The sequence below is a fragment of the Delphinapterus leucas genome, chromosome 2 (genome assembly GCF_059928025.1).
Source record: "Delphinapterus leucas isolate spDelLeu-1000000601 "Yukka" chromosome 2, BTC_Dleu_Yukka2, whole genome shotgun sequence".
Lineage (NCBI taxonomy): Eukaryota > Metazoa > Chordata > Mammalia > Artiodactyla > Monodontidae > Delphinapterus > Delphinapterus leucas.
The window spans coordinates 153,643,518-153,656,024 of NC_143130.1; the positions used below are offsets into that span (position 1 = coordinate 153,643,518).

A 12,507-nucleotide genomic window follows, 5' to 3' on the forward strand; every position below is an offset into this window, starting at 1 on the left:
ATCAAACTCCAGGGTATGCCAGGGCCACCTCCGTGAGCAGGGTCCATGCTCAGCGACACCACAGCTGAGAGGTGGGGAGGAGCTGGGGACTCAGAGCCCCTATCCCTTGGCTACTCACTACCTCCCCCAGTTCCGAGGAGGGGTTTCCGGGAACGCCAAACTGCAATCCAAGGGAAAACCATCCTGGGTCTGGCTTAGCCCCTATCCTTAGGTGCCTGGACTCAGAAAAGCTTACATGATTTCCCATCACCGACTGAGGAGGATGCCACCGGGGGTAGGTAGGGGGGATGGAGTGTCTTATCTTTGCACCACCAAGGCTTTGGGGTTTAACCTGCATTTGCTAATTTCACATCTCTGTGACTCCACCCTTAACTGAAGACCAAACTCCTTCTCGCCAGATCTAATAGCCCCACTACCCACGCACCGGGAGTCCTACACTCAGCCCCAGGAGAGCCCAGGATTTGCTAGGACACAAGGATGCTTGTTCCCCTCCAGAGGGGGCCTCTCTTGGGTCCTCTTCTGTGTGCCCGGCACTGACAGGTACCCAGTGACGACCAAGTAGGAGGCTCAACCTCTCTACACTCAGGCAATTTTATGCCCTGAGTTTTCCCATGTGGGGAATGGGAGACCCTGTAGATTCACATTCCTTAAGAACACGGAGGAGAGAGAGAAGGAGGAGGGGCACTGCAGGAAGCAATTGTGGTCCCAGAAGACCCCGGGGCTGGGGCAGGAACTGCCTTCTCACCTGTCCATTCACAGCACTCAGGTAGCACCGGCCCAGCAGTGCCGGAGGCCTGGGCACCACCGGGGGTGGCGGCCGAGGAACCACTCCAGACCGAGCCGGGATGCTGTTGCTGTCCCAGTGACCATGGCCAGGGCTGGCGGGGAGCCAGGGCGAGGGTCTGGTCTCCACGCTGTTCTCCTCTGGGGCCTCCTCGACCTCGCCCCGTACCCGAGCCACCTGGTGGACCTGCACGGAGGCCTCAGGCGGGTGGTGGATGTGCACCTTCACCAAGGAGGGGTTCACAGAGGCTGGGGGCAGGGGCTGGGGTCAGAGGTGGGGAAACAGGGCCCCACCCTCTGAGGAGTGCAGCAGCCCTGGGCCAGGCGAGCCACTGGCTGTGTCTCCCCAAAACTCGCCTCCATTTCTTCACTCTCTACTCAAAACCCAGAACAATACCCCAGGGAGGATAGGACCAAGCACAGGCTCCTTCCCTCCACACCTTAGCACAGGCTCCGGACGCGCAGGCTCAGTGGCCATGGCTCACGGGCCTAGCCGCTCCGCGGCATGTGGGATCTTCCCGGACCGGGGCACGAACCCGTGTCCCCTGCATCGGCAGGCAGACTCAACCACTGCGCCACCAGGGAAGCCCCACACCTTTTCTTGAAAAACCTTCATTACCAACTTCCAAACTACCTTCCTGATTCCACCTCCCCCCATGATCCTGCACAACCTTCGAGCTCCAGCCCAACAGACCCTGCATGGTCCCCACTATATGCCTTTGTTCACACCAGTCCCCCTGCCCAGGAAGCCCTCCACTCCCCTCTGCTTAACCAAAGCCTATCCATTGTTTAAGGCCTAAGTGAAGTCCACCTCCCCCATGCAGCCTTCCCTGAACTCCCCAGGCTTGGGGCTCTCCATCCCCTGATCTCCTACAAAATTCTGTATTTTTTGTACCCTTTATTTGGCACCTAATAACGGAAGGCAGAGGAAAGGAAATGTTTATGATGCTATTCTTTCTCATGCATCCTCCCTCTATTGTTCAGAACCATGGGTTCCTTGAAATCAGGACCCTACCCTTATACTCTTTTGTTTCCCCCATCGCACCCAGTAGGGGATAAGAGAAAAAAAAAAAAAATTGATGAACTCAGATGGAAGGGCAGAGAAAAACTTAGGGAATGAAACTGAGCGCTAAGGGTAGAGGAGAAGGAAGGGCTGGAGACAGCTTCTCGTCCCCTCCATGAAGATGCCAGCACCCACCCTACGCGGTTACCCAGGTCGCCTCCCAGCCCCACACTCACCCAGCTGGTTGGAGAGAGGCAGCGTGAAGGTGGACTGCTTCAAGGGGCCCTGTGGCGAGGCCCTGTGGTGGACCCCCCTCTCTGGAGGCTCCCTGTCCAGATTGGGAGCGGGCAGGTGACAGAACTTCCCAGTGGAGTTGGTGGGGCACCAGCATTCGTCCCTACCAATGCAGCGGCCTCCATTCAGGCAGGGGATCTGGCAGAAATCTACAACATCGACCTCAAGGTGACGTGGTGGAAGAACACAGCAGCACCTATTATGTGGCCGCTGGGTGACAACAGGGAAGCGGGGGGAGCGAGACCCCCAAATCTGGATGGCTTTGGGAACCGGGCACCCCCTGAAATGCAGGGACTTTCCAGGAAGCCTGGGAGGATGAAGGGGGATGGATAATAACAGGCCTTGCCTTTCCTCCGCCCTGCAGTAACCTGGGGGATGGGACGGGAGTGGGGGGCTTGGGGGGAGTGGCACTGTTAACGCCTTCACTTTTCTGTGGAGGAAACTTGGATTCAGCGAGGTTGTGAGACTTGCTCAGAGTCACATGTGACAGAGCTGGGTGAGGACTCAGCACTGTGTGGTTGGAGACCATTCACAGAAGCCACGGTATGAGGGCACCCGGCCTCCTTCCTGCAGAAGAGCTGGGATCCAGCCCAAGGCAGGCCTGTCCTTCTGGCTACCCCTGCACCCAGCCCCAGGGCCAGCCAGGAACCATGTGAGCGGGGAATGGACTCACAGATTCGGAAACCAGACTTGGGGTCATGCCCGTGGCCGCTCTGGCTGTACAGGGTGGTGGTGTCGCCACGCTCGCAGCTGCTGGCACAGCGCCCATGGGCACAGGTCTGCTTGCAGACGGTGGGAGTGAAGACGATCTTGATCTTCTTGATTTTCTCCGTGAGATTCAGCCCTGCAGAGAGAGGGCTTGGGTCCAGGGGGCAAGGCTGAGAGGCACAGCTGTGACCTCCAGAGGCTGGTTAGAAAGGCCCACGGGACTGGGTTGAATCCATCCCAAGGGCACTTGCTAAGTACCTCTTGGATGCGAGGTTCCATAGCGGGGGCCGAGTAACAGCTCACAGGCCAACATCTACTGAGGGATGCCAACAGGCCAGCAACTGAGTTCATGCCTTATGCACAATAACTCTCAACGCTCTTGAGTATTATTTTAGGTTGAACCACTAGAAATTGCCATTTTTGTAGGTTAAAATGGTTGAATATTGGCAATGTTCTTATATCTAACCTAATATTTCCATCTGACAGTTAAGGAAACTGAGGCTCAGAGAAGGATGGGTTGCATCCCAAGTCACACAGCTAGCAAGGGCTGCAGCTGGGCTTTGCACCAAAGGGCAGAGAACAGAATGTAGCTCAGACTTGCCAGGGAAGAGAGTTTTCCAAGAGAACACCTGAAAGAATGATTTAGAGTCGGGTGCTGGAGGCCCTAATGGCCAGAACAAGGATAGGGAACTTTATTCAGCTGGTGGTGGGAAATCATTGAAAATTTTCAGTGAGAGATCAAAGACGAAGTGGGGGGAGGGTAATGCCATCTGAGCTGGGGTGTGCAGGTGGATGGAGAGACAGGGTGACTTGTTGGGAGGTCTTTGTAGCAGTGTGAGCTGAGGTCGCTTCATTTAACACAAGTGGAAATACAAAGGAGGGGTATTCATTCTGTATAGGGGGCCCAGCGGGGAAGCCAGGAGGCGGAGGGGTTGAGAAGGGAAGTATAAAAGGTCTATGGAGACTTGACTGTGAAGGGAGGAGAGATAGAAAGGAAGGCAGAGGGAAGTGGAGAAATAGCCATGCGTGTGTGTGTGTGTGTGTGTGTGTGTGTGTGTGTGTGTGAGTGGGAGAGCTGTAAGTAACTGTATATGCTCTAGGGAAAGGGCTGAGTGGGGGACAGGTTGAAGGGGGAGGAGAACTGGGGTGGGGGGAGGGCAAGTGACAGCCTAGGGTTCCAGAAGAGTCAAGAAACAGTGGGATGTGCCTTAGACAAGAAGAGGGGCACTTCCTTTTCAAGATGGCAAGAAAGGTCATCAGCTATAAAAAGGACACCGATGCATGCAGTCCACAACATGGATAAACCTCAAAAACATTACACTAAGTGAAAGAGCCGGACACAAAAGGCCACATGTTGCATGATTCCGTTTATATGAAATGTCCAGGATACGCAAATCTATAAGGACAGGGAGTAGCTTAGTGGGACCAGGGGCCGAGGCGAGGGTGGGAGTGGGGAAGGGAGTGACTGCTTAATGGGCACGGGGCTTCTGGCAGTGATGGCGATGTTCTGTAATTAGATGGTGATTGCACAAAATTGTGGATATGCTAAACATCACTGATGTGTGTACACTTTAAAATGGGCAGGAAGGTGAGGACTCTGGGGAGTGGAAAGCATGGCCATGGGATGGGGCTGGGGAAGGTGGGGGCAGCTTGGAGTAGCTGCTCTGAGGAATGAGAGAAAGTGTCCAGGCACACCGGGAAGGATGGCTGGGCAATGAGCAAGAATGTGTGGAGGCTTGAATCCTCAGCGATGCTCAGCTCTCTCCTCTGGGAAGCAGAGGCCCCACTGTAGGTAACAAGGGGTTTACAGGAAGGATGAGGTGGAAGGACCGGTGCCAGGGAGGTGAGGTTCACAACTGGATATGAGGGAAGCAAAGGCAGGACAGGTGACAGATGGGGCAGAAATGGAGCCATCAAGGTCTAGGTGTCTCAAAGGGGCAAAGCCTCCGACAGCCGGTTTAGGACCCCTGGAGCCCGACACAAAGCAGATGCTTGACAACTGTTTTGTTCATTGGCTGAAAAGATAGGAGACAGGGTGACAACTCAGCCCTTCTGAGAGGGTGAAGGGGGAAGCAAAGGCGGGGAGAAGGAGGTCCAAGATTTAGATGCCCTGCTCTTTGAGAACCTGGAGCCAGGGTGTCCTTACCCCAGGAGGATGACGGGTGGCCCAGATATGCTGCCTGCTGGGCACCATCCTTCCGTTCAGGGCCTGGCCCCATGGGCAGGGCATTGGAGGTCAGCGGGCCATTGGCCGCAGTGGCCAGATAAAGTCGGGCAGTCTGGGACAGCCCCACGTGCTGCTGGGTGGCGTGTGTCTGGCTGAGCCCACTCAGGGTCCTGTGGAGACAACCGGGGCATGGGGTTTGCATCCCAGGAACAGTGGCTCTGTGCCCTTCCTGTTCAGGACGTCCACCCCCGCCTCTGCACTAGAAGAGTGTTCTCTGGCTGCCTTCTTGCCAACTCCAGGAAAACAGAGGTGCCCTGAGACAGGGGAACAGGGCTAAGGCCAGCTGGCTAGTTCGGTGGGAGTGCCTACCCCTATGTAGAACTGCCAGGCTGTGGCTGGGTATTCTGGGCAAGTCACTGAGCCTCCCTGGGCCTCAGGGCCCTCAATTGCAAAATAAAGGTGTTAGATTGGTCCCATGTAGCTCTGACATTTGAAGAGTTTGAGACTCTGATGGACCAGCCCTTGCCCTAAAACTGAGTCCTGTGCCTGCTTCTTGCCACTTCTTTTATATTTTTTATTTTTGCGGTACGCGGGCCTCTCACTGTTGTGGCCTCTCCCGTTGCGGAGCACAGGCTCCGGACGTGCAGGCTCAGCGGCCATGGCTCACGGTCCCAGCCGCTCCGCGGCATGTGGGATCTTCCCGGACCGGGGCACAAACCCGCATCCCCTGCATCGGCAGGCGGACTCTCAACCACTGCGCCACCAGGGAAGCCCCTTGCCACTTCTTAATACAACCTTTCATACAAATTGCTTGTGGAACAGGTGTCCAGCAAATACACGTTAACAGATTGATGCGGGGGCAGAGCCCTGAATATCCCTCTGATTAATGTTATTGTAAAAATAATATAACAACAATGTTCAAGGAGAAAAACAATGAATTCATCATCCTCCTACCCCAACACGGCAAATACTTTGGCATATTTCCTTTCAACCTTTGCCAAGTATATGTTCTTACGCTGTTGTCCTCACTTGCAGATACCACTTAAATTCTGATTTTTCACTTAACATTAGATCGTACTTTATACAATTCCACAATTTTCATATTGCTCATCTTAATTGCTACAAGGTAGTCTATGTGAAGATGAATCACAATTTATTCAGACATTCTCCTGTTATATACTTAGATTGTTTTTTTAATTTTTAACTGTGGACATCCTGACGCATAATGGATTTTTTTCTTCGGTTAAAATATTCCTTTAGTATAGGGGGATCCATTAAACTGTTTTTATTCTGTATATTTGAAAAATATTTATAAGAAACATTTTGAAAAGGCTTATTATTTTAGGATTAATTCTGCGGACTAGAATGACCATATCAGAGGTACATTTATGGCTCTAGGTATACACTGGAGGACTGCTCTCCGAAAGGTTGTATAAATGTCCCATTCAGAGTGCAGCCTCGCCAGCATTATTATATTATACACAGCCTCGCCAGTGTATTATTAATTTTTCATCATCCTTATCGTAAATGATACTTCAATGTTGCTTTAGCTACCCTTTTTTTTTATCATTTCTGAGGTTGAATTTTTTTCATACATCTCTTTACCACTTGTGAAAATTTTCTGCTCATGTCCTTTGATGTCTTAACTATTTGAGTTGTTTGCTCATAAACTTGAACGGTCCTTTATGTGTTTATTATAAGGCAGGTCATTCTACAAGGCAGCCTTGTTGTAAATACTCTGTCACTGTCAAAATGTATATGAACCACTGTATACGTGACAGTGTCTGGACTGTGGTGAGTGTGAGCACATTGTAGACATTGAAGCTGAGAGAGTAATTACTTGCCCAAGGTTATACAACAGGTAAATCAGGCCCCAGGACTCCAATCCAGCAGAGCTTGACTCCTGTGCCACCCAACAGAGCAGCCCAGACCATGACAGAAACTCAGCCTAGAAGCCTCTGCTCAGGCCTGGGGTGGTGCTCTTTCCTCCCGTAGGTCCCACCCGTAGCCTCTCCACTGGATTCTTTGCCCAAGTGGGTCCTGGGACCCTGTCCCTCCATCGTCCCTACTCCTGTTCTGTTGGCCCCGGGTGTCCAGGCCATGAGCAATCTCCTTCTCATCCCTTCCTGGCAGAAGCCAGAGCAGCACGGGTGTCAGAGTTGGGCACCTTCCAGCCCTTCCCCAGCCCTGTTGGCCTGGGACTTGGCTCCCATGAGCTTCACCACTGCGCTTCTTCCAGTGCGACCAGCAGCAAATACTCACCCTGACAGCCCCAAACATGCCCCAGCCTGCTCCCCGAGTTTGAGGGCTGGAGTGAGAGAGAGGGTCCGTTAGCCACCCCAGAAGCTCTGGGAGCTGTAATGGACCAGATTTGGGGGCCCCACCCTCAGGCACCTGCTCCTAACTCCGAGGAGAAGGTCAGCACAGCCAGCTACAGCAGAAAGCACAATCCTTCCAATGGCTTCCAAGAGTTCACCAAAGAGTGAGAGGTAAGTGAGCTGGTGGGTCGGTGGAAGTCTCCTCCTGGTGGCACCAAGCCGGTGCCATGGCTCAGCTTAGTGTCGGCATCACAGAGCACCCAGGGAGCTAAAGGGAGTAGTTCAGGTTCTGCCCGGACCACCTGGGACATTTCTGAACTTGATGCTGACAAAGAGCTCTCCAGTCTGGTCAAGGTAGAAACTCAAAGGGTTCTTTCTTGGTCGTTTGCTGTCACTGTTGTTACTGCTGCCATCACTTGTTTCTCTAGTTGGAACTCAATGCTAATGGCCCCAAGATTACTGAGTTCAAATCCCTTAAGGGCCAGAGGTTTAACTTTGCAGAGAAGAAAAAAAATGTCTTCCCTAGTTGTAGAAAGGACCTGTCTGTACAGAGAAGAGAGGACAGGAGTTGGCCAGGCAGATGTCAGTTCTGCCTCCTACTTGACCAGTCACTGAGATCCCCTGGAACTCAGATTCCTAATCAATAAAACAGGAATAGTGACACCCACCCCACCGGGCTATGGTGAGGACCAAGGGCAACGGTGACACCGTGTGATTATTTTGAAAATATAAATAAGTTGTCACAAGTTGAAAACTATGCCAGAACTTTAAAATCACATGAACAAAGAAAAGAAAGTGCTAGCTATAGTTCAGACAAAATACCTCTCCCCAAGCCACTAAAAATTCTTCTTCATCTAAGAGGAATCAAAGACACCTCAAATATCTTGTTATACTGCCCAAGCATCCTTACATATAAAAGGCCAAGTGACTAATCTGGTGTCAATACATTTTTAACAACCACAGCCTTCTGAGCTCAATCCATTGTCATCTACTGCTGTGATGAGGATTTCGGATTAAACGATAGAAATCAGAAAGTCCTACCTTCTGAGAGGCTCACAGCCAAGTCAAGAAGGAAGCCTTGGTTCTTTGATAGGCCCTAACCCCTCTAAAGAGTCAGCTATCTCCCTTCATAAACCCCAGACCAGTCCTTGGAGGTGGATAGGGAGGGAGGGCCCCCCACCTCATGTGTGAAGGGCTTCAGCTCCTCAGCTCAGCTCTGGCTCCTAGAGAGTGGTAGCAACAGAGGCAAGTGAGAGCTGCACTGGGAAGGTGACTTTCTTTGACTAAAGTCCCCGGAGCGGGGCTCTGTCCACTCTCAGCTTTGGAAGAACTGCTTCGATTTCGTTAAAGGATGGCATAAAGGCTCTCAGACTCGCCTGGCCCAAGATTATCTCTCTGGGATTGTTCCAAGGAGGTCCTGGCAGAGCTGCCGCAATTGATGGGAACATCCATCTCTCTAGACTTCAGGATTTCATGGATCAGTAAAATTTTGAAACAAATGTAGGGGACCAACATAAAGTTGCCAACTTTTTACTTAGGTAAGACATTAAAACACACACACACACGCACAACTCCCAATTATTACCACCATAATTTTATGAAAGAAAAGACATTTCAATGCCAATAAGAAATATTTGAATAAGCTTAACTTCTTGGAAATCTCACCTCATTGACTTTATTTTTTTCATTTCTTCATGGACCAACGAAAACTCTCATCACAGACCATCATGGAGCCAAGGAGGAGCCACTGGGTATGATCCACCAAGATGTGCTCTGGCCTGAGGACTCTCCGGCTCTTTCAACTAACTTGGGAAAAAACCTTCCATCCCAGCTGGCTGGGATCTTCAGACCTGAGTGGAAACTCCCTGGACAGTGCATACCCATGATAATGCCACTCAGCTGAACATGGTGCCCCCATATTCTGCCCAACTCACTAAGGTTCTCAAACAGTGATGGGGAGACGAGTGGGTGAGGGGCTCCGTGCCCTCCTTCCCACCCACTTTCACCTTAGTCTGGTGGCTCCACTCTATCTAATTGATAACTGGGTTTCCACATACTATTTTGTTTGCTAAGTGTTCTGCTGCCAAAAGAAAGTTTAAAAACATCACTGCAAAGTACATAGAATAATTACAGCTCCCATGGACAGAGCACTGAAGGATGTACTTTAAATACATCATCTTATTCATGTTATTTTATTGAATGAAAAAAGTAAGTTGCAGAATAATATGGACAGTAATACTTCCAGGTTTTTGTTTGAAGAAAAACCTCTCTCTCTTCCCTACAGATATTTATATAGGCATAGGAAAGGTCTGGAAGGATCTGTAAACAGTGGCTGCCCCTTGGGGATGAGAATGCCTAGGTATGTGTAACTACTGTTTTAAACTTTATGTTTCCATATTTTTAGATTTTTTTCAGTAAAAAAAAATTTTTTTTTACAGTTTTACAGTAAACATGCATTATGTTGTAATAAAAATAAATCTCTATTTTCCCCAGCAACTCCAATTTATAGGTAAGGAAATTGAGGCTCAGGAAAAGCATGATAAATGTGTGTATATTACTAGGATCCAAGGTGGACTCTGATGGCTAACAGAGGTACAGGAGTTCAGATGTAAGCAGGACCATGACATTTGAGCTGGGGCTTAAGAGAAGGGTAGGAATTTCACAGTCCAAAATGAGGGGGAAGACATTCCAGATAAGAAAAGTAACAAGAAGACGCGTGAAGGTGGGAAGCATGGGCCATATTTAAGGAAGGATAATGAGCACAGCTGGAGGAAGCATAGAATGGAAGGGAAGGGAGGGAAGGAGAATAACGTCCATTCAGTGCCTACCAAGTAGTGGACGTCATTCTAGGTGTTTTACATAACATATCATTTACTTGTCCAAACAACCAACCCTATGATCAAAAACCTCTGCTTGGCCAAAATGACTTTAAACAAAGTAAAAAGACAAAAGACAAAATGGGAAAAATATGTGCAATTCATATCACGATTAAGAACCAATCGCCATAATATTTAAAGAGCTCCTAGAAACAGAAAAGACAGACCAAACCAATAGCCCTAGAAGAAGAGTCAGCAAAGGAGTATGAACTGTTCACAGAAAAAAAAACCCAAACGTTTCTTTTTTTTTCAAGATCAAGATTTTAAAAAATTAATGTTTCATTGCTTCATCAAGTACATTCTCAAGTATAATTTTTTTTTGTTTACTATAAATATATGGTGACAAACAGCACAGTCTGAAGGAACTGCACTGACTTTTCCTAAGGCACCAGCAGTTTTCCCCACCATGGCTTATGAACCATAGTGCAATTGTCAACACAATGAAAAAGGAACTTAGTATTATTATCAAAATAGTTTTAACCCTTAAAGGGTCTTGGGCTCAACAGATAGCACTTTGAGAACTACTGTTTTACTAGAACAAAAATATATTTCTCATTTTTGTTATGTTGACTTTGGGTTGTTTACAGGTATCTTCATTCTGGAATCCTGGCAAAAGAAAAAGTCTTTATCTGGCACCTGTTTTTCCTGTGGCAGAGGAAAATGAGCAAAATAAATTCATGCATTGGCTTCCAAAGCTTCTTCTTAGACATGACCTATATCACTTCTCATCTTCCATTGACTTTGGTCAAGTCCCATGGCCAAGCTTGATGTCAATGGAAAGAAGGAAGTACTCCTCCCATAGGTAGGGACCCTGGAAACCGTGGCCTCCGACGCCGCTCCCCCGTCCCGGGAAAGGAGACACAATTCCCCTCCTCGCCTCCGCCGCCACCTCCAACCACCCCCAAAATAACCCCTACGGGTGGTGAGAGGCAATTATAACCCGGGCGAGCGGAGGGCGGGGGGATGGGCGTCGGGCGGGCGGGGTCGGGGAGCGCGGCGCGGGTCCCCAGGTGGCGAGCGGAGATGCTCCCACCGCCCCAAATGGTTCTTAAACACATGAAAGTAGGCTCAACTTTTCTCATTCTAAGGGATGTGCAAATGAAAACTACTTTGAGATAGCATTTTTCAGTCCATCAGATTAGCAAAAAATCCAAAAGTTTAATAATAGACTAATTTGGTGAGATTGTGCAGAAACAGACACTCAGACGTTGCTGGTAGGAATGTAAGTCGACACAGCCCATTTGGAGAGCAATTTGGCAATGTCTATCCACACCGCAATGTATCAATGCTTTGCCCCTGCAGGTCCACCTCCGAGGCGGTGCTGCAGATACACCTGCTGTGGTAGGCACTGCTGCCGCCCTGCCCAGTCCCCTTTGCGGCCGGTGCACCCCACACTGGCTTCCCCTGAGCTGTGCTCCGGACGGAAGACAACCACCTGACAAGCTCCTCCCACCATCATGACCACGAAGCCAATGACTGACTGAACCGGAAGTTTAAAAGCCCCGCCTCCTTGCTTCAAGGTGGGACAGCTGTCCAAGCTCCGCCCTCTGTTAGGCTTTGGCTTGATTTTCCCGGGACCAATCCTTGCTTGGCTCTTTCCGCCTTTCCATTCTGCTTCCCTCCCGCCTTTAGCCCTCCCCGAGTAAATCACACACACACCTGAATTCACGTCCCAGCTCCGCCTTTAGGGGGAACTGACCTAAGACACTTGTAAACGTCCACAATGATGGATGAACAAGATTATTCATAGTAGCACTGTTTTGTAATAGCAAAATATTTTGTAAAGAATAGAAACAATTTAAGTGTCCCTTAGTAGGGGATTGGTTAAACAAACTAAGAGACATCCACGGGATGGAGTCCTATGCCCTCAAAACAGAAAGATGCAGCCCTTTTACATCCACAGAAAAGCTCTCCAAGATATAAAGAAAAGTGAAAAAACAGCCCAAATCTGGCCCACCGACTGTTTTTGTACAGACTGTGACCTAACAATGGTTTTTTATACTTTTTAATGGTTGGAAAAAATCAAACGAAGAATAATATTTCATGACATGAGAAAGTGATATGAAATTCAAATTTGTTTCCATAAATACAGTTTAACTGGAACACAGTCACACTCATTGTCTAAAACTGCTTTTGCTCTACAGTGGCAGAGCTGAGTGGTTGCAGACACCATATGTTGTACAAAGCCTAAAATATTTACTATCTGGCTTTTTGTGGAAGAAGTTTGCTGACTCCTGGTGTGGGGCATGTAAACTTTTGTGTGAAAATAGAGAAAATAAGCATGAATTTATTTGCATATTCATAAAGCAACCTTGGAAGGATACCCTGAGAATTAATAAGTGGTTTCCTGTGTGTGTG

General features: G+C 49.3%; 1 protein-coding gene across 1 annotated transcript in view; it reads right to left on the reverse strand.

Annotated features, from left to right (window-relative positions):
- LTBP2 (latent transforming growth factor beta binding protein 2) overlaps positions 1–12,507 on the reverse strand; it is a 99,596-nt gene that overhangs the window by 47,128 nt on the left and 39,961 nt on the right. The window contains exons 4-7 of the mRNA XM_089907953.1: positions 4,935–5,125; positions 2,754–2,924; positions 2,023–2,229; positions 746–1,032 (exon numbers count right to left, since the gene is read on the reverse strand). Of these exons, the coding sequence (XP_089764079.1) occupies positions 746–1,032; positions 2,023–2,229; positions 2,754–2,924; positions 4,935–5,125 (856 nt within the window). The remainder of the gene's footprint in view (positions 1–745; positions 1,033–2,022; positions 2,230–2,753; positions 2,925–4,934; positions 5,126–12,507) is intronic.